Source organism: Aquarana catesbeiana, linkage group LG07, assembly GCF_042186555.1.
Source record: "Aquarana catesbeiana isolate 2022-GZ linkage group LG07, ASM4218655v1, whole genome shotgun sequence".
NCBI lineage: Eukaryota > Metazoa > Chordata > Amphibia > Anura > Ranidae > Aquarana > Aquarana catesbeiana.
The window spans coordinates 191,123,973-191,147,409 of NC_133330.1; the positions used below are offsets into that span (position 1 = coordinate 191,123,973).

Here is a 23,437-nt window from a genome sequence, read left to right on the forward strand (position 1 = left end):
GATGTTGTTCCAGAACTGTGAAGGCTTTTTTAGATGTTGTTTGGCAAACTCTAATCTGGCCTTCCTGTTTTTGAGGCTCACCATTGGTTTACATCTTGTGGTCAACCCTCTTTATTCACTCTGGTGAAGTCTTCTCTTGATTGTTGACTTTGATACACATACACCTACCTCCTGGAGAGTGTTCTTGATCTGGCCAACTGTTGTGAAGGGTGTTTTCTTCACCAGGGAAAGAATTCTTTCGGTCATCCACCACAGTTGTTTTCCATGGTCTTCCGGGTCTTTTGGTGTTGCTGAGCTCACCGGTGAGTTCTTTCTTTTTAAGGATATTCCAAACAGTTGATTTGGCCATACCTAATGTTTTTTCTATCTCTCTGATGAGTTTGTTTTGTTTTTTCAGCCCAATGATGGCTTGCTTCACTGATAGTGACAGCTCTTTGGATCTCATATTCCAAATGCAAATAGCACACTTGAAATTAACTCTGGACCTTTTATCTGCTCCTTGCATATGGGATAATGAGGGAATAACACACACCTGGCGATGGAACAGCTGAGCAGCCAATTGTCCCATTACTTTTGGCCCCTTAAAAAGTGGGAGGCACATATACAAACTGTTGTAATTCCTACACCGTTCACCTCATTTGGATGTAAATACTCTCAAATTAAAGCTGAAAGTCTGCAGTTAAAGCACATCTTGTTTGTCTCTTTTCAAATCCATTGTTGTGGTGTATAGAGCCAAAAAGATTAGAATTGTGTCGATGTCCCAATATTTATGGACCTGACTGTATATACTGCTATTCAGAATATATAGTTCCTTGGGGGCCTGGGGGACCCCACGCCATTTTTTAAAAAATGTGGGTGCGGGGTTTCCCTTAATATCCATACCAGATCTGAAGGGCCTGGTATGGATTTTGGGGGGGACATCCATTTTTTTGGGGGGGTATTTTTATCTATATTGCCGGCATCCGACAATACATTACAGCCGCAAGCAGTTTTAAATTAAATTATTTCCTTTAGAAATGTCATTTTGCTGTGGCACTGTTATAAACATGGGGAAGATGCGCTACTTTACAGGCATACTAAGGACACCTCTCAGGCACGATATTTAAAGGAATTTTTTTTTGTTTCACTTTAGGCATTATTAAAATCACTGCTCCCGATTAAAACTGGCAATTTTTAAAACTTTTTTTTGCATTGATACATGTCCCCTGGGGCAGGACCCAGGGCCCCAAACACTTTTTATGGCAATAACTTGCATATACGCCTTTAAAATTAGCACTTTTGATTTTTCACGTCCATGTCCCATAGACTTTAACGGTTTTCGCGTGTTCGCACAAATTCTTTGCCTGTTCGCATATTCTGCTGCGAACCGAACCGGGGGGTGTTCGGCTCATTCCTAGTTATGAGGAAAGGTTGCGAGCACTGAACTTATTCTCTCTGGAGAAGTGACGCTTGAGAGGGAATATGATTTCAAGTTACAAATACCATACTCATGACCCCACAATAGGGATAAAACTTTTTCACGGAAGGGAGTTTAATAAGACACGTGGCCACTCACTAAAATTAGAAGAAAAGAGGTTTAACCTTAAACTGCGTAGAGGGTTCTTTACTGTAAGAGCGGCAAGGATGTGGAATTCCCTTCGACAGGCAGTGGTTTCGGCAGGGGGCATCGATAGTTTCAAAAAACTATTAGATAAGCACCTGAACGACTGCAACATACAGGGATATACAATGTAATACTGACCTATAATCACACACATAGGCTGGACTTGTGTCTTTTTTTTAACCTCACCTACTATGTAACTATGTAAACTATGTAACTTTGAATTCACTTAGACAGTGTTACAGCAGTGACTTACATCATCCATCAAGGGGGCACAAAAAAAGAAGAGGACCTTGTTTTAGCATGGGCAGAACTCCACATTCCAGCCTTTTGTCTACAACTCAGGTGTGGAAAATTGGCAGGCAGACGTTCTCACTTTTGGCTGTTTGGTTCCAGGACAATCTTCTGTTCACCCAGAAGTGTTTTCAGGGTCTATGTTACAGGTAGGGAACACAGACAAGGATTTTCTTGCATCCAGTTTCAACAAAACTGGTAAGGTTTCTTTCCAGGACCAGGGATCCTTTCCTTCCAATGAAATCAAAAGAATGCAGATTGCAGAATGTGTAAATATTTGGGCATTTATCCGAAAAGCCCAGGTTCAGTCTGAACTTGTGGTCAGACCAAATCTTAAGCTCATCCCTATGTTCCTTTTCAAAATTGTGCTCAGTATAGTACTTAAATACTGTGCATTGAGTCAGTACAATATTTTAGTAACACATGTATTACATAATTACGCTCTAATGTTCATTTTTTTTAATTAATTGCTGCCTGGTGTTTCTCCTTGTAAAAGTGTGACCTCATGTCACCCTGTAAAACCGTGGCCTAGGAAAAGCTGCTTACATAGTGTGCCTGGAGTTAGTACAATCTTTTTATGTTAGAAAATACACTCACTTTTGGATTTTTTGATTATTAACCTCACTGATCTCTGCTTATAAAAATTGAGCTAAACTTCTAGTTTAGTACTTCTAAAAGTACTAAAGTGTGTTGCATGAAGTCATTACAATATTTTTGGCTGTTTAGGTGAACTACTTGACTTTAATTTTGATTTCTTGATTAAAAGCTGGCTGGTGTCTTTTCGTGAAACTATGGCCTAGTAAAAGTACTTAAAAAAAAAAAAAAACTTATCATGACCCTCAAGGTCAAATCTACTCTTAAGAAATCACATGTATCAATACTACATATTTTGTATATATAAAGAGATGGGGGGAGTTACCAGCGAAAATAACAAGACTTAACACTTAAAAAATAAAAACCTGATTTAGACCTAACTCCCTTTCTTATATATAAGCAAATAGAAAAAAATGAGAAAAGGGCAATTTCAACTGCTCACTGAACCAAATGGAAAAAATTATACTTTATTACATTATATATCAAAGTTAAATCTACACCAAAAGCACCACCCATACAGAGGCACACATTAAATCATGCTCCCACCTCTCTCACATACTGGTCATCCCTACCCATAATGTGTAAATAATTTGGGTGATCATGTGGTGGTCCTCCAGATGGAAAACAACTGTATAAGTACTTCCATTCACTGATCCAATCAATAAGCAAGTGAATCCATTGTATATACATCCTCTGAGGGTGCAATCCTCAAGAGCAGGGGTCTCAAACTGGCGGCCCTCCAGCTGTTGCGAAACTACAAGTCCCATCATGCCTCTGCCTGCGTGAGTCATGCTTGTAACTGTCATCCTTGCAATGCAATATGGGACTTGTAGTTTCGCAACAGCTGGAGGGCCGCCAGTTTGAGACCCCTGCTCAAGAGTGAGTCCCAGAGTCTAAATAATAATATTCGCTACAAAGCCCCATATAGTACAATGGTAATGTCCTCAAAGCTCTCACAGGGCACTGTGGTCCAGAGGAGGTTATTTTACATAACATATGTACTTCCTTTAGATATAAAGATCCAGTACCCTTATGGATAACCAGATGAAGACTCCAAAGCTGTATGCACTTCCCTCACACACCAGTAAGGGCCAAGCTCACAACACTGTGGACATAGGGGCTTATACTTCAAAAAGTTTCATAACATAAATGATCACAAGTCCATAGCTCTGGTCCATATAATCCACATGGTCACATTTGGAATGTTCCTTATTCTCTGTGTAGCAAGGATTAGCTCAGGTTGAGAGTGAAAGAAATTACATATATTTGTAGACCATAAAGAGCATTGCCAGTCATCCTCAGAATGGGTAACTTTGCTCTCTCTCTTGAATATTGGCATTGATCCCCACATTTTTTTTCCCTTGTATTAGGGTAGGGTAAAACATCCATGACATGAGTGGAAAATGTGTAGCGCTGAAAACATGTAGGCCCTGGAAATGAACCTAGGGATGAGTGCACATGCACCTCTACAAATGTGTAAAAATAAAAATCAAAACTAAATCTCCTAGATTGTAAGCTCTAACGAGCAGGGCCCTCTGATTACTCCTGTATTCAATTGTATTGTACTTGTACTGTCTGCCCTAATGTTGTAAAGCGCTGCGTAAACTGTTGGCGCTATATAAATCCTGTATAATAATAATAATAAATCAAATAAGGTAAAGAGGATATTGTTATGGCAATCGGTACATGCGGTAGTGTCTAAAGTGCACATATATACACATCAGTGTTCAAATAAACAACAAAGAATGTGGTGAAGTGATAAGTCCAAACACATGAGTTTTCAGGAGACCATCCACAACGACAATCTTTAGTGGAATGAATGTTGATATATCCCCAAAAGTTTGCAGATGATGATATTCAAATAATCAAAAATCAAATGACACCCAGGGCTGTGCTTCCGTCACCAGGGGAAGGGGTAGGTACTCTCTTGGACCCAAGACTCCCTCCATCTCAACCACCCAAGGAGATCGTAATCTGCAATTCATGTTTGCATCCTTGTCTGCACGACTCGCCACCGTTGGTGTGTGGGTCCACATCTCATGGTAAGAGTACCTACCACTTCCCCTGGTGACGGAAGCACAGCCCTGGGTGTTGTTTGATTTTCGATTATTTGAATATCATCATCTGCAACCTTTTGGGGATATATCAACATTTATTACACTAAAGATTGCCGTTGTGGATGATATCCTGAAAACTCATGTGTTTGGACTTATCACTTCACCACATTCTTTGTTGTTTATTTGAACATTGACATTGTACATTGAACATTGTACCAGTTGCCATAGCAATATCCTCTTTACCTTATTTGGTTTAGTTTTGATTCTGTGAGATTTCACAGAAGCAAAAATGTTCAATATTGCTGTTCGAAGAATTTAGTTTAATTGATGGTAAACATAACGGTAAACACAACTTATTATCATGAGCAGCTCAAAAAAGCAAAGTACAGTACTTTCAACTTTGTTTTTGGAACTGCTCAAAAGAATTTTTTTATTTGGGGGGGGTGCATTTAGTGTAGTTTGGTTTATATTATTTATTTTTGTTTTGTTTTTTGTGTATTTAATTATTATTTGTGCACTTTTGCTTGTATTTTTATTTAACTTTTTTTCTCTGCCTTTTATTCTTGATGTGAAAATAAAAATGTAAAATTATAAGGCTAATGGTGGGCCCTTTTTGGCACAAGAATAGGTCTAGGATAGTTAAAAGAAATTTCTGTAACCCTCAGGAGCTATTTATTGGCTATTGCATCCTTAAAGGGGAACTAAGCACTGTCAATTGACATTAACTACGTTTAATCCTTATACTGCTAGCATTAGTAAATAAATAGGAAGGTATATTATGTTTACTTGTTTTATCCTTTTTTTTACGTTTCTTTGGTTGCTTCCTGGTTTCTGTCCTGGGCGAAGACAATGGCATACATCCTGAAAGTCTTCATGGACATTTCTTCTTTCAATAAAATAAAAATGGAGATTAGAGGCTTTCGTAGCTAAGCACTCCCTCCTGCATGCCTGTGCTAAGAGCAGATGGATTCCAAGAAATAAATGTTACATGAAACATCTACTCTTATTCGAGGTGGCCACAGTTAGAAATGCTGACAGGGAGACGCAGAAACAGGAGCGCAGGATGGTTCAAGCACCGAGAGTGGCATGTAATGCCGCTGTTATTCCTCATGGCCGCTCGCTCTACATGCATAGAAGTGGCGGTAACGCATCTGGAAGGTATTCATTCTTTGTCAAAACAACCTCCCAAGGTGATAGACTGTTTAAATAGACTTTGGAAACAAGGGGTATCCTAAGGGGGTATTACTGCTAGCAAGAGCTAATTGCACCAGCATATGTTGGCTGATTAGCCACCTTACAAAACTTCCTCACACCCAGTGGCTTAACCCTCTACTAACTGCTTATGCCACATTACATAAACTTATATGTAAGTGTGCTATTTTTATTTGCAAATAAATTATACTAACTTTTAATGAGATCCTGCGTGCCTGTCTATCTGTCTCTCTGTCAGCCTGGATCAGCCTGAATCTACATGAAGGTAGCTGTAAGACCCATTGGCTGCTAACACAGATCTTCCACTATCCCTGGATGGATTTTTGATCCTTTTTTGGCCATCAGAGGTTGTTGTTGATATTTGACTGTGCACTTATGTCAGTGGTCCTCAACTCCTGTCCTCAGGACCCACTAACAGGCCAGGTTTGCAAGATAACTGAAATACATCACAGGTGATATCATTTGCTGCTCAGTGATTGCAGTATTCTAGTCTGCATCTCCCCAAGGTAATACATAAAATCTGGCCTGTTAGTGGGTCCTGAGGACAGGAGTTAAGAACCACTGACTTATGTGGATGTTTTTTTACAGTTAGAAATGCTAGGGGGGTGTTTTTCAAAGTGATTTCTCAACAAACTAAAGCATGGAGACATGGATGGATGGGGGAGTTCCAATTAAAAAACTACCAATCATTTTAAATTTGCCTACCCTATTGACTCAAAATGGTGAAATGTCACAAAAATGCCTGTTTTGGCTAAAATTTAGGGGAAATTAAAAGTCTCAGTTTCACAGTTTAAACATTTTTGGTTATTATGAGATTTGTTCATCTGTTTTGCCTGCGTTCTGATGATCTTTTCATTTGTATTATATGTTAAAGAACAAAAACTTAAAAAACAGCCGTGTTTTCCTCCACCTGAAGTTTTGTTTGGCGAGTGGATGAGAAAGAAAAAGGAGATGTATGACTCAGGATCCACCATCAAGTTCAAATGTATTAGCTATTATAAACTTCAAGGAAAGAAAGAAATCAAATGTCGGAATGGAACCTGGGATCAATTACCAGCTTGTCTAGGTAAGGTAAACAATACAATAAAATTATACTCCTCACAATTATCAAGATACAAAGACAATGAGGAAAGCCTGAAAGAACTGAAAATGCTCAAATGTACAAACGATTTTGTGTGACGTGTCACATTTTTGTGTTTTATTACAGAAACACTTGTAATTAAAGATTTTTTGTGCTTTGTTAAATGATCCCTAATATTAATTTGTACTTCAAATAGAACTCCTTTTAGTGTTTCTGGCCTTTCAATATAGCATCTTTGAGATGCCAACGCCTGCTTTAATGCATACGTTTTTGTATATTGGCTTGTCTTCCAATTAGGCAGACCATTAACTTTGAGCACTTAACAAGCTTCAAGAAAGCCATGTTACCTCATGCACATAGATGTTATTCTAACATAAGGATTTTCTTCTCCTTTGAGTACTGCTATGGAAGTGGGGAGCGGCAATTCCAAAACACCTTGCTGCTGTACATTCCTATAGGATAAATGAGTATACTATTTTTTAGTAAAATCACAAAAAGTTTAGAATGTGTCTATTTTGCATTAGTTGAAAATCTTTGTCATGTTTATTAAAGTTGTCCTGGTTCCTGGTTCTTGAAGATTAACAGCCGAGCGGGAGCACTGCTGTTCCAGGTGGATATCACATGAAGTTTTCCCAGTGATGCACCTCACATGTGCCCTAGGGCCCACGCTGTACCACGATTTGTCACCCGCTGTGTCTGTGAATGACAGATCATTGTACCGGGTCGATGTCAGGGCTGGGCTCAGCCCTTCAATCTCTGAGCTGGCCGCTCAGCTGTCGGCTAATTGCCAGCTCCCATCTCTCTCCACAGTTACCCAGCTGTTGTTGATTCTGCTCGTCAGTCCTGCCTACTTAAAGCTGTCCAGCTCACTTGATCTCTGCCTTCGCCTTGGTCACATCACAAGAAACCATCTCCTGCGTTCCTGTTTAAAGACTGGCTTTGCTGACATCCCTTCTGGCTCCTTATCCTACTTGCTGTTCCTCTACTTGGATCCCTGACTTCTGGCCTGGCTGATTACCCGATCTGGTTATTGAACTCTGGCTTGGCTGATTACCCGATCTGGTTACTGAACTCTGGCTTGGCTGACTACCCGATCCGGTTACTGGACTCTGGCTATGCTTTGACTACGCTTACTCTATTTACCTTTTTATTTTTATTAATAAACAAGTGTGATTTTACTGTACTTCTGTCTCGGTCTGATTCATGGTTCCTGACAGTAGGCGAAGGCCATGAATTAGAAGATACAGTCAATCCACTTGTTGGTAATATTTTTTCAAGATTGGATGAGCAAGATCACTGCATGGATCAGTTTGCTATGGCGTTACAAACACTCCTGAGTTGCACGGCCCACCTGTAATCCCCCACTGTGGCTGCTCCAGTACAACCTGAGTTGCAGGCCATCCCTGCTGCTGCACCAGTCTCTGTGCAGTCACCCACCTTGAGTATTACCTCTATAAGAGGTATGTCTGGTTCCGCCCCGCTTCCCCAGCGATTTGGGGGCAATCCAGTTCAATACAGAGGGTTTCTCAACCAAGTTGAGATATACTTTGGGATGCTGCCCCAGGCATTTCCCACGGACAGAAGCAAAGTAGAGTTTGTGATATCTTTGCTTTCTGAGAGAGCCTTGGCCTGGGCTAACCCTCTATGGGAGACGCAAAAACCTGTTGTTTTGATTTACCCTGAGTTTGTGGCCTCTTTTAAAAGGGTATTTGACATTCCTGCACGCTCCGCTTCTGCTGCCAAGTGCCTCATGTCCAACAAACAGAGTACGAGAACTGTTGCCGACTTCGCCATTGAGTTCCATACTCTGGCAGCAGAGGTTGCTTGGAACAATGAGGCCCTTGTGGCTGCTTTTTCTCATGGTCTCTCAGATTCCATCAAGAATGAGGTAGCAGCCCGAGATATACCCACTGAGCTGGAAAGCTTGATCTCGTTTGCCATCCTCATTGACTCCAGACTCGGAGAAAGACTTTCTTTTAAGGAACGCTTGCAGAAGCCTCCTGTACGTTTGCCTCCGAGCTTTGCAGTCCCACTCGTGCCTCCCTCACCTCCCATGCCTCCTGGTACCGACTCGGTCAGTGAAGATGAACCCATGTACTTGGGCTTCACGCCTCTCTCTGAGGATGAGAGAGCCTTTAGGAGGAGGGAGAGATTGTGCCTTTATTGTGGCTAGGCAGGTCACTTTTTGAAGTCTTGTCCTACCCATCCTGGGAACACCCGAACCTTGAGGTCCTGTCATGGACAGACCTTAGGTGGCTTTGTGTCGTCCCCAGTTATCCAGAAGGATCAGCCCCTGGTTTCGGTCACCCTTTCTTGGGCTGAGTCGTCTATCGAGATACAGGCTCTAATCGACTCTGGGGCTGCAGGCCTGTTCATTGATGCTGCCTTTGTATCAAAGCACTCGATTCCACTGCAGATGCGTGACACTCCACTTGCCATTGAGGCTCTTGACAGGAGACCTCTACAGCCTGCCCATGTGACTCATGAGACGGTTCCATTGTCCATGGCCATAGAGACTCTTCACCATGAGATAATCTAATTCCAAGTGATTTCCTCTCCTAAGTTTCCGCTGGTTATTGGTTATCCTTGGTTACAGAGGCACAACCCCTCTTTTGTTTGGCACCGTGCTGAGGTTCTCTCCTGGTCACCACAATGCAGTGAAACATGCTTCCAGAAAGTAGCCAGGGTCCTGTGTACCTCTTCACTCTCCTCCCTGCTAGAGGAGTACCGTAATTTTAGCGATGTCTTTCACAAAGGTCAAGCCGGTAGTTTGCCTCCACACCAGCTGTATGATTGCGCAATTGACCTTCAAGCTGGTGCCACTCCCCCTCATGGCCGGGTTTACCCTTTGCCGGTCTTGGAGGATAAAACCATGGAGGAGTATTAGACTGCCTCAAGGGAGAAACGGTTTTCACTAAGCTTGATCTGAGAGGGGCTTACAATCTCGTGAGAATTAACTGCTTGCTGACCGCCGGCTGTCAATTGAGGGCCAGGCGGTGCACCTCTCGTTGCGGGCGGGCCTCATATGACGGCCTCGCTTTCCCGGCCCACCAGGGGGCGCGCGTGCGCCACCAACGGCGATCGCGCGCGCCGCCGTGTCACTGGGCACCCGGTGCGCATGCCCAGCGGCCGCGATGTCCGCCGGGCACCCGCGAATGCCGATAACACAGCAGGACCGTGGATCTGTGTGTGTAAACACACAGATCCATGGTCCTGTCAGAGGAGAGGAGACCGATGGTATGTTCCCAGTACAGAGGAACACCGATCGGTCTCCTCCCCTAGTGAGTCCCCTCCCCCTACAGTTAGAAACACTCCCTAGCAAACAGTTAACCCCTCGATCACCACCTAGTGTTAACCCCTTCCCTGCCAGTCACATTTATACAGTAATCAGTGCATTTTTATAGCACGGATCGCTGTATAAATGTGAATGGTCCCAACAATGTGTCACAAGTGTCCGATATGTCCGCCGCAATATCACAGTCACGATAAAAATCGCAGATCGCCACCATTACTAGTAAAAAAATATAAAAAAATAAAAATGTTATAAATCTATCCCCTATTTTGTAGACGCTATAACTTTTGTGCAAACCAATCAATGTACGCTTATTGCAATTTTTTTTTACCAAAAATATGTAGAAGAATACATATCGGCCTAAACTGAGGAAAAAATTTGTTTTAAAGAAAAAAAATTGGACATTTATTATCGCAAAAAGTAAAAAATATTGTGTTTTTTTTCAAACTTGTCACTCTTTTGTTTATAGCGCAAAAAATAAAATCAGCAGAGGTGATCAAATACCACCGAAAGAAAGCTCTATTTATGGGGAAAAAATGATAACAATTTCATCTGGGTACATTGTTGTATGACCGCGCAATTGTCATTCAAAATGCGACAGCGCTGAAAGTTGAAAAATGACATGGGCAGGAAGGGGGTGAAAATGCCCTGTATTAAAGTGGTTAAGGAGGGCGATGAGTGCAAAACTGCGTTTAATACCAGAACAGGCCATTATGAGTATCTCGTAATGCCTTTTGGCCTTTGTAACGCCCCGGCAGTCTTCCAGGAATTTATTATCGATGTCCTCCGAGAGTTGTTGCAGTTATATGTGGTGGTTTATCTTGATGATTTCCTCATATTTTCCAAGTCCCTGGAGAGCCAACACACAGATGTCTGTTGTGTGCTTCAGAAATTAAGAGAGAACAATCTCTATTGTAAACTAGAGAAGTGTGAGTTCCATCGGGAACAGGTTAAATTCCTGGGCTATGTCATTTCCAATGCTGGTTTGGATGGATGGACCCAGTGAAACTTTCGGCAGTCCTACAGTGGCCTCGACCCTTGGGGTTACGTCCTCTGCAACGTTTCCTGGGTTTTGCCAACTATTATTGGAAGTTTATTCGTAACTTCTCATCTCTGGTCAAGCCCCTGACTGATATGACCAGAAAGAACGGTAACCCACAGAGTTGGTCTCCGGAGTCCATTAAGGCCTTTGAAAGTCTCAAGGCTGCCTTTGTTTCTGCTTCTGTGTTGGCACATCCTGATCCTACGTTACCTTTTATCCTTGAGGTTGATGCTTCTGAGATTGGTGTTGGCACCCTTCTGTCTCAACGTCCTACCTCCTGAGAGTGCTATGCATCCTTGTGGCTACTTTTCCAAGAAATTGTCATCTGCCGAGTGCAATTACAAGATTGGTGACAGAGAGCTGTTGGCAATCATTTTAGCCCTGAAAGAATGGAGACATCTCCTCGAAGGTACCACTGTGCCGGTTCTCATTCTTACTGACCAAAAGAATCTCACATTCTTGTCTGAAGCTAAACTCCTCTCAACCAGAGGGGCGTGATGGGCTCATTTCTTGTCAAGTTTCAATTACATTGTCTCATTCTTACCCAGTACTAAGATTGTAAGGGCTGATGCCTTGTCACGACAATTTTCCTCCACCTCCAAGTTGGAATCGGTTCTGGTTCCTGTGATTCCTCCTGATCGTATTTTGGCTACGGTTCGCACCAGTCTTACTTCTCCTTTGAGTGACAAAATTCTTGCTGCTCAGGTCCATGCTCCTCCTGAGAAACCTTGTGACCGCTGCTTTGTCCCAGAGATTCTCCGTACTGCCGTGCTCCAGACTTACCATTCTCCCAAGGCAGCTGGCCACCCTGGGAAGAATCAACTCGTTTGGGCCATTTCCCAACAATTCTGGTGGCCTAGTCTACGGGCTGATGTAACTGCCTTCGTAGCTGCCTGTTCCATGTGTGCTCAGAGTAAGACTCCACGACACCTTCCAGTGGGCCTCCTACAACCCATACCCAATGGAGAGAGGCCCTGGACCCACCTGTCTATGGATTTCATTGTGGAGTTGCCCAACTCCCAAGGCAACACAGTTATCCTTATGGTGGTTGATTGGTTCTCGAAAATGTCTCATTGTATTCCACTTAGGAAGTTGCCCACATCTAAGGAACTGGCTTCCATTTTTGCTCGGGAGATCTTTTGCTTACATGGGCTACCCAAGGTGATTGTCTCGGACAGGGGTAGTCAGTTTGTGTCCCGGTTCTGGCGAGCCTTTTGTGCACAGCTGGGAATTCAGCTTGCTTTCTCCTCTGCGTATCACCCGCAGTCTAATGGGGCCGCAGAATGAGCCAATCAGTCCTTGGAGCAATTCCTACATTGCTATATTTCTGACCATCACAACAACTGGTCAGAGTTACTACCATGGGCAGAGTTTGCTCACAACAGTGCCTTAAATTCTGCTTTCCGATTGTCTCCGTTTATGGCAAATTATGGTTTCCAACCTTCCATGTTGCTTGACTCGTTTGTTCCACAGAGTATTCCTGCACTAGAGGAGCATCTCCGTGGTCTTTATTCCACTTGGGCACAAGTCCAGGAGGCTTTGCGTCATGCTAATGATAGGTACAGACTCCTGCTGACCGCAGACGCCTGCCTGCGCCTTCCTACCAGGTTGGGAACAGGGTCTGGCTGTCATCTCGCAACCTCCGACTTCGTGTTCCCTCACTGAAGTTCGCACCTTGGTTTATTGGGCCTTTTTGTATCCTTCGCAGGATTAACCCAGTGGCTTACGCGTTGGACCTTCCTCCTATTATGTGCATCTCAAATGTGTTTCATGTCTCCTTATTGAAACCTTTGTTCTGCAACCGCTTTACCACCTCGGTGCCATGTCCTCACCCTATACAGGTTGAGAACCATGAGGAGTATGAAGTACAATCTATTGTTGACTCCCGTAGGTTCCGTGCTGCATTTGTCAGGAGAATTAGTAGACCAGACTGTGTGGACTGCACAGAGATAACCCAAAACGCATGTAAAGTGAATAATGATATTTATTAAGATAGGTGATAAATAAGAAAATACAAACAGTGCACAACCAACCCAACAAACCCACCAACAACAACAATATATACAGCAAGGGGCAGTACCAGAATCACAGATGTCAGCCAGGCCAGGGTCATACATGGCAGGTCAGCAGAAGGACAAGGGATGTTCCAGAAGTGTAAACGTTAGCCAGGCCAAGGTCATACACAGGAAGATCAGTAAATGAGGGACAGGAAACCAACAGGACAGAGAGGGGATGGATCGGGCTGAAGGGTACAGGAACACAGAAGGGACTGGGTCAGGATAAGCTCGGGAACAAGGTCAGCTGCAGGCTCAGGATCGGTTAACAGGCGAACAAGGTCAGGGCTCAAGGACAGAGATACCAACGCAAGCATGTGAGGGCTTGCCGGGTATTTATAAGGCTGCCAATAATTTACCTCATGTAACACCTGAGCGCAGAAGGTGCTGTCTGCTCCCAACTGCTGGAATACACCTGCTGGTGGACATCGGTACTATGGCCCAAGGATCCAACAGTGCCACCAGCAGGTGAGTCCTCTTATTACAGGTCCTAGGTGTTGGAAGACACCCGCTGGTGGACACCGGTACTGCGATCCAAGAGACCGACAGCGCCACCGACAGGTGAACCTTTTCATGACAGCATTGAAAGGGGTACGGTCCGGAGGAATGCTCTTGGGTTTCATCCTCGGACATACATGCCCCTGTCCTCCTCCGTGGTTTCCATAGACGTTTTCCCCTCAAGCACGGTGGCCCTCCGAGGGGGAGGGGTTGTTGAGGAGGGGGTACTGTCAGGGCTGGGCTCAGCCCTTCCTTCTCTAAACTGGCCGCTCAGCTGTCGGCTAATTGCCAGCTCCCATCTCTCTCCACAGTTACCCAGCTGTTGTTGATTCTGCTCATCAGTCCTGCCTACTTAAAGCCGCCCAGCTGACTTGATCTCTGCCTTCACCTTGGTCACATCACAAGAAACCATCTCCTGCGTTCCTGTTTAAAGACTGGCTTTGCTGACATCACTTCTGCCTCCTTATCCTGCTTGCTGTTCCTCTACTTGGATCCCTGACTTCTGGCCTGGCTGATTACCTGATCTGGTTACTGAACTCTGGCTTGGCTGATTACCCGATCTGGTTACTGAACTCTGGTTTGGCTGACTACCCGATCCGGTTACTGGACTCTGGCTATGCTTTGACTACGCTTACTCTATTTATCTTTTTATTTTTATTAATATACAAGTGTGATTTTACTGTACTTCTGTCTCGGTCTGATTCATGGTTCCTGACAGTCGACCCCAGTACCATGTGATTGCTGTGACCAATCACTGCGATTGCATGGCAGTTGTATGCAATGAATGGCTTTTCATTTATTATGTACTAATGTGATAATCTCTGTGGTCACAGTGATCACATGGTACTGGCAGGGCCAATCATAGTGCATCTGTAGAATGTGATGACTATGGCCATTCACAGCTTTCACAATAGTACACAATAAAATGGTTATGAATTAATGGATCACGTCCCCAGAGTAGGTCAGTGTCAGGTAACACTGTACTGCTCTGGTCACAGAATGTAAAAAAAAAATGTTAATTTTTTTTTTTACATGCTGTCACCAGTCAGTATCCCTGATCACTGCCATACCAGTCATAAAATGATGCTGTAATGCTCTGGTGACAGTATGTAAAAAAATTGACAACTTCAAAAAACTCACCATGCCTTTTACTAAATACCTCAGACTGTCTACTTTCCAAAAAGAGGTCATCTGGGGGATATGTGCTATTCTGGCATTTTAGGGCCTCAAGAAATGAGACAGGCAGTCAGTACATCAGGATTGATCTATACCGTAGTTTGTAGACTAAATTTCTTACAGACTAAATAAACTGATTTGGGTTATTTTTACCAAAGAAATGTAGCAGAATACATTTTGGCTTAAACTTAAGGACCCTTTCACACGATCGGACCGTTCAGGTCCGCCTGTCAGTTTTGACGGCGGACCTGAACGGGCGATCCATGTTAGCCTATGGAGCGTCGGATGTTAGCGGAGACATGTCCGCTGACATCCGACCCCGTCCGATCCGCTAAAAGCAGACGTATGGCTCTACGTCCAGATCCGTCGCTGGCGGATCGGATCGGGTGAGATGTGACCAAAACGGACACGCTGTCCGTTTTCGTCCGATCCCTCCATAGGCGGCAGCGGCGCCTGACAAGCCCCTCCCCGCTCAGTGAGCAGAGAGGGACCTGTCATCCGCCGGCTCAGCGGAGATCAACGGACAGATCTCCCGCTGAGCCGGCGGACCGAGGCGGGCTCCGTAGAAACGGAGCCCGCCTCGTGTGAAAGGGGCCTAAGAAGAAAGATTATTTATTTTCAAAATTATGTAACAGAAACAAAGAAAAATATGTTGTTTTTTTTTCAAACTTTTCAGTTTTTTTTTCAGTTATATACCAAAATAAAAATAAAAAACAGTGGTTAATAAATACCACCAAAATAAAGCACTATTTTCTAGATTCATACTTTCCTAGGTGGATGCAGCATCAGACCGATGCTGCATCTGTCCCCCCCCTGCCTCTGCACTGAGACCCAAGCCACGGACACCGCCGATGGCTCGGTTCTCTCGCCTCCCCAAGGGGAGAGATGCTGACTTTCAGTCTGCAGCTCTTTTGCTCTGCTCCTCCATGCTCATTGGAGCGCTGAGCTGTGGAGGGGTGGGGAGCGTCCGTCTGCTGAGAGGTTAAGACTGCCATCAGTCCAGGCAGCTGACGGATCCAGACTTCCTAAGTCGGGATGACTTAGGATTGCAGTGACGTCAGCAGAGAGTGGACTTCAGCTGGAAAAAACGGGTCACAGGAGTGCAAAACGAATTGCACTCCTGTGACCCATAGGAGAAGCCCAGCCTAAAAAGCTCAGGCTGGACTTCTCCTTTAAGTCCTGCTAGATCACTTCAGGTTGGCCCCTTTTGCAGATGTAGCTATGCAATACATTAAAAATAAGCGCCTATACGGTTTAAAATCCAGTAATACTGTCTTTCCCTGCTCTGCACATGCTCAGTTTCTCTCCATTTTTAGGCACTTTTAGGCACTGCTGAGTTTGTAGAGGCCGATCTGCCTACAGCCTTAAATCAGAAAAAAAACATCCTATCCTTTACAGCCAAGGAAGCTGCTTCTGTTTGAACTGCAGCTGCCATAGTGCAGCACATTTGATCAGTTATGACACCAGCCATTTGATGGCTTGACAGTTTGGTTGAAGACACAATCAAATGTGACCGTTTTCATCTCCAGTATTCCAGGAATTTAACTGTTTTTTGAAACCGGTAAATCGATGGGTTTAGTTCCACTTTATGATTTACTGCTGTTCAGGGGCTCTGGATTTCAGCAAAATGGCAGCCTCCAGCAAGAAGAAACAGGAGCAATACTGGAGACAATTTACAGCACACACGCTAATTTTGGTAGCATAATTATTAATGTGGAATGTATGTTCCTTGCTAAAGAACATTATTTTTTTAGCAGGTTGTTATGGGTACAGTTCTGCTTTAACTAAAAAAAAAAGAGCAGTTAGACCCAGTTGGCCTCCAGCACAAGGCTCTCATCTGTAGCTGTCATTTACTAATCATAATATAAGACTTGCTAAAGATCATTCCATAAAAAATGATTGAGAGTTGAAGAGGAAAAGAATTTGTGATGATGGGAAAGATGTACAGCACATTATTCTTTGTGACTTGGGACATCCCAGGTTGTAGAAAGCTTGAAGCCCTTCTGAGAACTGGGTGTACTCTGTCTTCTCAACTTTCAAAACTACATTTTAACATATGTAAAGAATTATTTCAAACTGGATAAACTGTTTAAAATTTGTGTAGAACATTAAGAAACAAATAAACAGACTTATGTCTGCCTCTGCAAGTTCAAAAATCATTTTAAAGGCTCGGTTCACACTATGCGGTTCCCTGCAGCCACTTATTTAAAGCCTTGTTCACACCGGTGCGCAGTGACATGAATTTTTCTGCAAACATTCTGCAAGAGCACAAATAGAACAATTGTCTATGTGCCCTGTTCAGACCACAACACTAGTATCATGTGTGGATCTTTTCTGCACAAGAATCTGCAAGGTGTACAAAACTCAATAAAGCTCACATGAAAACTGATGTAAATTCTCTGCATGTGAAATCTGCACATTTTTTCCATCAGTTTTTCTGCACATATGATGTGAAAGAGGCCTAAATGGGCTTCTGTACCTGCAAAAACTGCAGGGAAACGGTCCCTGACCCTTTTCTAAGCCTCGATGCACACTGGAGCTCAAAAAAGCTTTTATGGACGCCAGATTGCTGGCAGAAAACGCTGGTTGTAAAACGTGCTTTTAACAGCGTTTTGTACTAGCGTTTATGCACGTTTATGAGCGTTTTTTAGCATTCGCGTTTATGGGCGTTTTTAATAAAAATACACAGAGGACACTCCAAAAATCCCACAATGCATTCCCAAACTCCCACAATGCATTGAAAAAAATAGAACGCCAAATGCTAATTATTGCGAGTTTATGAGCGTTTATCTGCGTTTAGTGTTTTTTAGCTTTTTTGTGGTCAGAAAAACAGAACTTTGAATGCAATTTGATGTTTTTCAGACAACAGCCCATAAACTCCACTACTGATAAAAGCTAAAAAAAATACATGTTTCCATGGACACATAACATAGAGTGGAGTTTATCAGCTGTTAAAAAAAACGCCCAGACTCCAAAAAACGGACGTTTATGAGCTCCAGTGTGCATGGAGCCTCAAACTGCAGCTGCTTTGGCACTATGGGGTTGAATTACCGAAGGCAAAAAGACTGTGCACTTTGCAAAGTGCAGTTGCTCCCGAGCTTAGTAAATGAGCAGAAGCTCTGCTGACTTCCATCATCCAATCATGTGTAAGCTAAAGTGCTGTTTTTTTATTTTCCTTGCTCGTGATTGGGTATTATTTGGGTATTACCCTTACCTCATTTACTAAGCTCTGGAGCAACTGCACTTTGCAAAGTGCAAAGTCTTTTTGCCTTTAGTAAATCAACGCCTATGTGTTTCTATGCTTTTCTGCGCACAGGGAAACACACTATATTTTCCAGTGGGTGGGGATGCCATTAGGAATTCATTCCTGCACCCAAATTAGTGTGAAACTAGTTAAACATATATAAAACCAGGGTATATTTGTATGATTATACAGGTATACAAAAACAATAAAATATTTGCTACTGTATTATTTTAAAAACATACTATTTCACATTGTTTTATTATAATAATATGTTACAAAAATATTAAAGTTGTTTTTCTGCTACCTTTTTAGTGCCATGTATTTTAAATTCTAATTACATAAAAGGAAATAACACAGACCTTGTAAATGCCAAGGAAAAGTATGTGGAACATAACAAAAATGTAAAATTTAAGTGCTTGCGAACATTTGCAATATCTGATGTTAAGCTGCTACATGTAAAATGCTTGAATGGAACGCTAGAATACCCCAAATGTGTCAAGATGGGTGAGTAGCAGCCACTGTACTGTAATATATAGTGGCCTGAAATGTTTTCACATTCTTGTTTTTTTACATGTTTATTTCCCAAAAGTTGCCATTCCATTTTATCTTATAAATGCTGAATTAGTGTCTGCCATCATGTCATCTGGCTACAAGACTCAGATACATATATACATACAGGTGATACTCGAAAAATTGGAGTATCATGCAAAAGTTAATTTATTTCCCTAATGCAACTTAAAAGGTGAAACTAATATATGAGATAGACTCATTACATGCAAAGCAAGATAGTTCAAGCCGTGATTTGTTATAATTGTGATGATTATGGCTTACAGCACATGAAAACTCCAAATCCACAATCTCAGAAAATTAGAATATTACATGCAATCAATAAAACAAGGATTTTACATAGAACAATTTCGGACCTCTGAAAAGTATAAGCATGCATATGTACTCAGTACTTGGTTTAGGCCCCTTTTGCAGCAATTACTACCTCAATGCCACGTGGCATGGAAGCTATAAGCCTGTGGCACTGCTGAGGTCTTATGAAAGACCAGGATGCTTCAATAGTGGCCTTCAGCTCTTCTTTATTGTTTGGTCTCATGTCTCTCATCTTTCTCTTGGCAATGCTCTATTCTCTATGGTGTTCAGGTCTGGCGAGTTTGCTGGCCAATCAAGCACAGTAATCCCATGGTCATTGAACCAGGTTTTGGTGCTTTTGGCAGTGTGGGCAGGTGCCAAGTCCTGCTGGAAAATGAAGTCAGCATCCCCATAGAGCTTGTCTGTGGAAGGAAGCATGAAGTGCTCCAAAATCTCCTGGTAGACAGCTGCGTTGACCCTGGACTTAATGAAGCACAGTGGACCAACACATGGCTCCCCAAATCAACGCAGACTGTGGAAACTTCACACTGGACTTCAAGCATCTTGCAGTGTGTACCTCTCCATTCTTCCTCCATACTCTGGGTCCTTGATTTCCAAATGGGATGCAAAATTTGCTCCCATCAGAAAAGAGGACTTTGGACCACTGAGCAAAAGACCAGGTCTGTTTTTCTTTAGCCCAGGTAAGACACTTCTGACGTTGTTTGTTGTTCAGGAGTGGCTTGACAAAAGGAATACGACATTTGAAGCCCATGTCCAGGATCCGTCTGTGTGTGGTGGCTCTTGATGCACTGACTCCAGCCTCAGTCCACTCCTTGTGAAAGTCCCCAACACTTTTGAATGGCCTTTTCCTGACAATCCTCTCCAGGCTGCGGTCATCCCTGCTGCTTGTGCACCTTTTTCTTCCACACTTTTCCCTTCCACATAACTTTCTATTAATGTGCTTTGATACAGCACTTTGGGAACATCCAACTTCTTTTGCAATTACCTTTTGAGCCTAGAATATTGCACCTTTTCCCAATATTCTAATTTTCTGAGATTGTGGAGTTGGGGTTTTCATGAGTTGTATGCCATAATCTTCACAATTATGACAAATCACGGCATGAACTATCTTGCTTTGCATTTAATGAGTTTATCTCATATATTAGTTTCACCTTTTAAGTTACATTAGTGAAATAAATTTGCACGATATTCACATTTTTTGAGTATCGCCTGTATATACAATATACACTATATTACCAAACGTATTGGGGTGCCTGCCTTTACACGCACATGAACTTTAATGGCATCCCAGTCTTAGTCCATAGGGTTCAATATTGAATTGGCCCACCCTTTGCAGCTATAACAGCTTCACCTCTTCTGGGAAGGCTGTCCACAAGGTTTAGGAGTGTGTCTATGGGAATGTTTGACCATTCTACCAGAAGCGCATTTGTAAGGTCAGGCACTGATGTGAACGAGAATGCCTGGCTCGCAGTCTCCACTCTAATTCATCCCAAAGGTGTTCTATTGGGTTGAGGTCAGGACTTTGTGCAGGGCAGTCAAGTTCCTCCACCCCAAACTCGCTCATCCATGTCTTTATGGACCTTGCTTTGTGCACATGTTTCCAATTCATTAAATCACAAAACTGCATTTACCTTTTAACCAAGAAAAACATACTCCTAAGCCCAGAAAATCCTGTGTTGTCCTTATTCCCCCGTCACACCTCTTCTGCATATACCAACCCCAAGCCGCCCTCTTCCTTCTCTTTATCCTAAGTATTCGGCTGTATCTTTCAGGTTCTTGCAGCCTCCCCCATGATGGAGCAGCACCAGATGAATCTTCTTGCACTTTGGGGGGCATCCTGCAGCCTCTTGGGACATTGGTGTCCCAAGAGGCTGCAAAAGGAGGCTTTACATCATTCTTGCCCGGGTGAAAATTGAGGCAGGGGCTGGGTCGAACATGAGTTAAAAAAAGTAAATAAAACTGTGCTTTTTATGTTCTGCAGAGGGGAGGATAAGGATGGTGAAAAGTGTTATTGAGTGAAGGTCTGCTTTAAGCAACTTACATTTTCTTTTTAGACACAAAATCCACACTGCACCAAATCACACTAACTTTTAGAGACATTGGGTTGGCTTAGCAAAGGAGTAGAGGCGGGTCAACTAAAATTTACTAACAATCACCTGGCAAAGTTAAAAAAAAAACACTTTATTTGATGACCAGTCTCTATGAGGTAAAGAATACCCAAGTGTGAGTTTATTTCTAATACATGATTGGGTATTTAAAATGAACAAAGCATTGCCTTGTTTCAGTGAACATTCCGCTTGCTAAATCGGCCCGATTGCTTGCAAATGACTGGATGTCTTAAGTGAAAGTAATATCATCTTATCCAAAAAGGCCAAGTAAACAATCACTTTGCAAAGTAGTCAGTCAGAAGCAGATAGAAAAATTCAATTCAAGACAGAAATATAAATATGTTTTTATTATTTAAATTGGAAGGGGTCTCAACCAGACCTTCAATAACGTTAAAGGTACAGGTACTTGGTGGCAAGATACAATTATGTGCATTTTAGCAGAGAACCCTTCTGCTGTACTTGACTATAATATGAATATACAATTTCTCAATGAAAGCATTAATAGTTTACAATATGTCCATTTTGTATTAGTTAAAAATCGTTGTCATTTTATTAAAGTTTTTGCCCCCATTCTTTGCAGACTAATTAGCAAATGTAGCTATAAAAGAGACTCATGATTTTGTATAATAACATAGAAATAGGATCACAGCAGTCAAAAGAGCAATGCAAACAAGTTGGTCTCGAGTCAGAGGCCCTCGTCTGTAGCTATAATTTACTAATCATGGAATCCAGCTGGCTACAGAATTTTCTATAATAAATGATTGACTGTTGAAGGGGAAAGGGGAAAAGAAGAGCCACAGCACTAAAGTTTGTGACAATAGGGTACAGCACATTATTCTTTGTGATTTGGGACATCCCAGGTATTAGAGGCCCAACCAAAACCTGGGTCAGATCTGTCTCTACTTTCAGAACTACATTTTGATATGTGTAAAAGATATTTCAAATTGGATTAACAGTTTAAAATTTGCCTATGGTATTGCACAGTTAAAATGCCTTATGTCCGACTCTGCAAAAATCATTCCTAAGGTACACTATATAAAACCAGTGTACATCTGCCTGATTATATACATGTGCAATAATATACTTGAAACTGTATTAATTCAGAAGCATACGTATTTACATTGTCACAGAATAAGAATATGTTGCAAAAATAATTCTAAAGTCATTTTTCTATTGCCTTTTCAGAGCCATGTGTCCTAAATGATAATTACCTAAAAGGAAATAACACAATTGTAAATGCCAGTAAAAAGTATTTGGAACACGATGAAACTGTAAAATTTAAGTGCCTGCCAACATTCAACATATCTGATTCTAAGCTGTTAAATGGTAAATGTTTGGATGGAAAGCTAAAATATCCCAAATGTGTCAAGATGGGTAAGTAGCAGTCAAAATACTGTGACTTAAAATGTTTTCACATTATAGCTATTATACATTTTCATTCCCCACAGTCACTTTCTTATCTAAAAGATCTGGTTCCCACTATTTGTGTATTAATCAGGTTAAATGTGTTAAAAGAAAGCTCCACTTTTTCTAAATTATTGATACCACATATACTGTATATTATTGTAAAAAAAAATAAACGTCACTTTCATGCAGTATGGAAACATGAGGGTGTGCAAGCTGTTGGTGTAAAGAATGCCTTCAGAAATGTAATTCCTGCTTGTGTGATTAGTTTACTGGATTTGCTATACAGGTTTTCTTTTCAGTAATATATTCTCTAAGTCTCATCGTTTTTCAAAGGAATGGTACACAAAGTGAGACCCTACATAAGACTTTGATGAAACGAAACAGAACCTCTTTATGACACTCCTATATTAGAATAAAAGCACAAACCTGGCTTATTTTTTTCAGAGAACAATATAGTTAAATCGGAGAGCAAAATATTCTTCATCTCCATCATACAACATGTATCACAGACAGTGGTAATGGTGGTAATTCTGGTGAAGCACACATTGAAGTAGTGTTGAGAGGGCAGTGGGCAGACCAAAAATCGAATTAAGGGGACAGATAGGATGGATCAAACCTTGGAAATGTCCCAGGGTGGTAAAAATGATGTCATATCTAATAACAGTGTGGCAGTATAGGTGATAGAACCACATCTGGGGGTTAAGGAATATGATGATACAACAGAGTAGGAGGGTTCAAAAGAGTAATATCCCACTTATTTCCTCTTGCACACCATTAGTAATAACAGAGACAGAGATTTTTGTTATTCCTATTCATTATAAGCCTTTCAGTGTACAATTCTGTCACTGACAGATTGCCACCAGTACCGCTAGTCTTTGGCAAAAATAACAAATATTAAA

At 42.1% G+C, this 23,437-nt stretch overlaps 1 protein-coding gene across 7 annotated transcripts in view; it reads left to right on the forward strand.

The window, feature by feature from the left end:
• The window catches only part of LOC141103387 (complement factor H-related protein 1-like), a 553,742-nt gene that overhangs the window by 474,978 nt on the left and 55,327 nt on the right, over positions 1 to 23,437 (forward strand). For 6 of the 7 annotated variants that reach the window (XM_073592913.1, XM_073592912.1, XM_073592911.1 and 3 more), the window contains 3 exons: positions 6,632 to 6,823; positions 18,457 to 18,648; positions 22,317 to 22,505. In XM_073592913.1, the coding sequence (XP_073449014.1) occupies positions 6,632 to 6,823; positions 18,457 to 18,648; positions 22,317 to 22,505 (573 nt within the window). The remainder of the gene's footprint in view (positions 1 to 6,631; positions 6,824 to 18,456; positions 18,649 to 22,316; positions 22,506 to 23,437) is intronic. The other variant, XM_073592914.1, reaches the window with a different exon arrangement.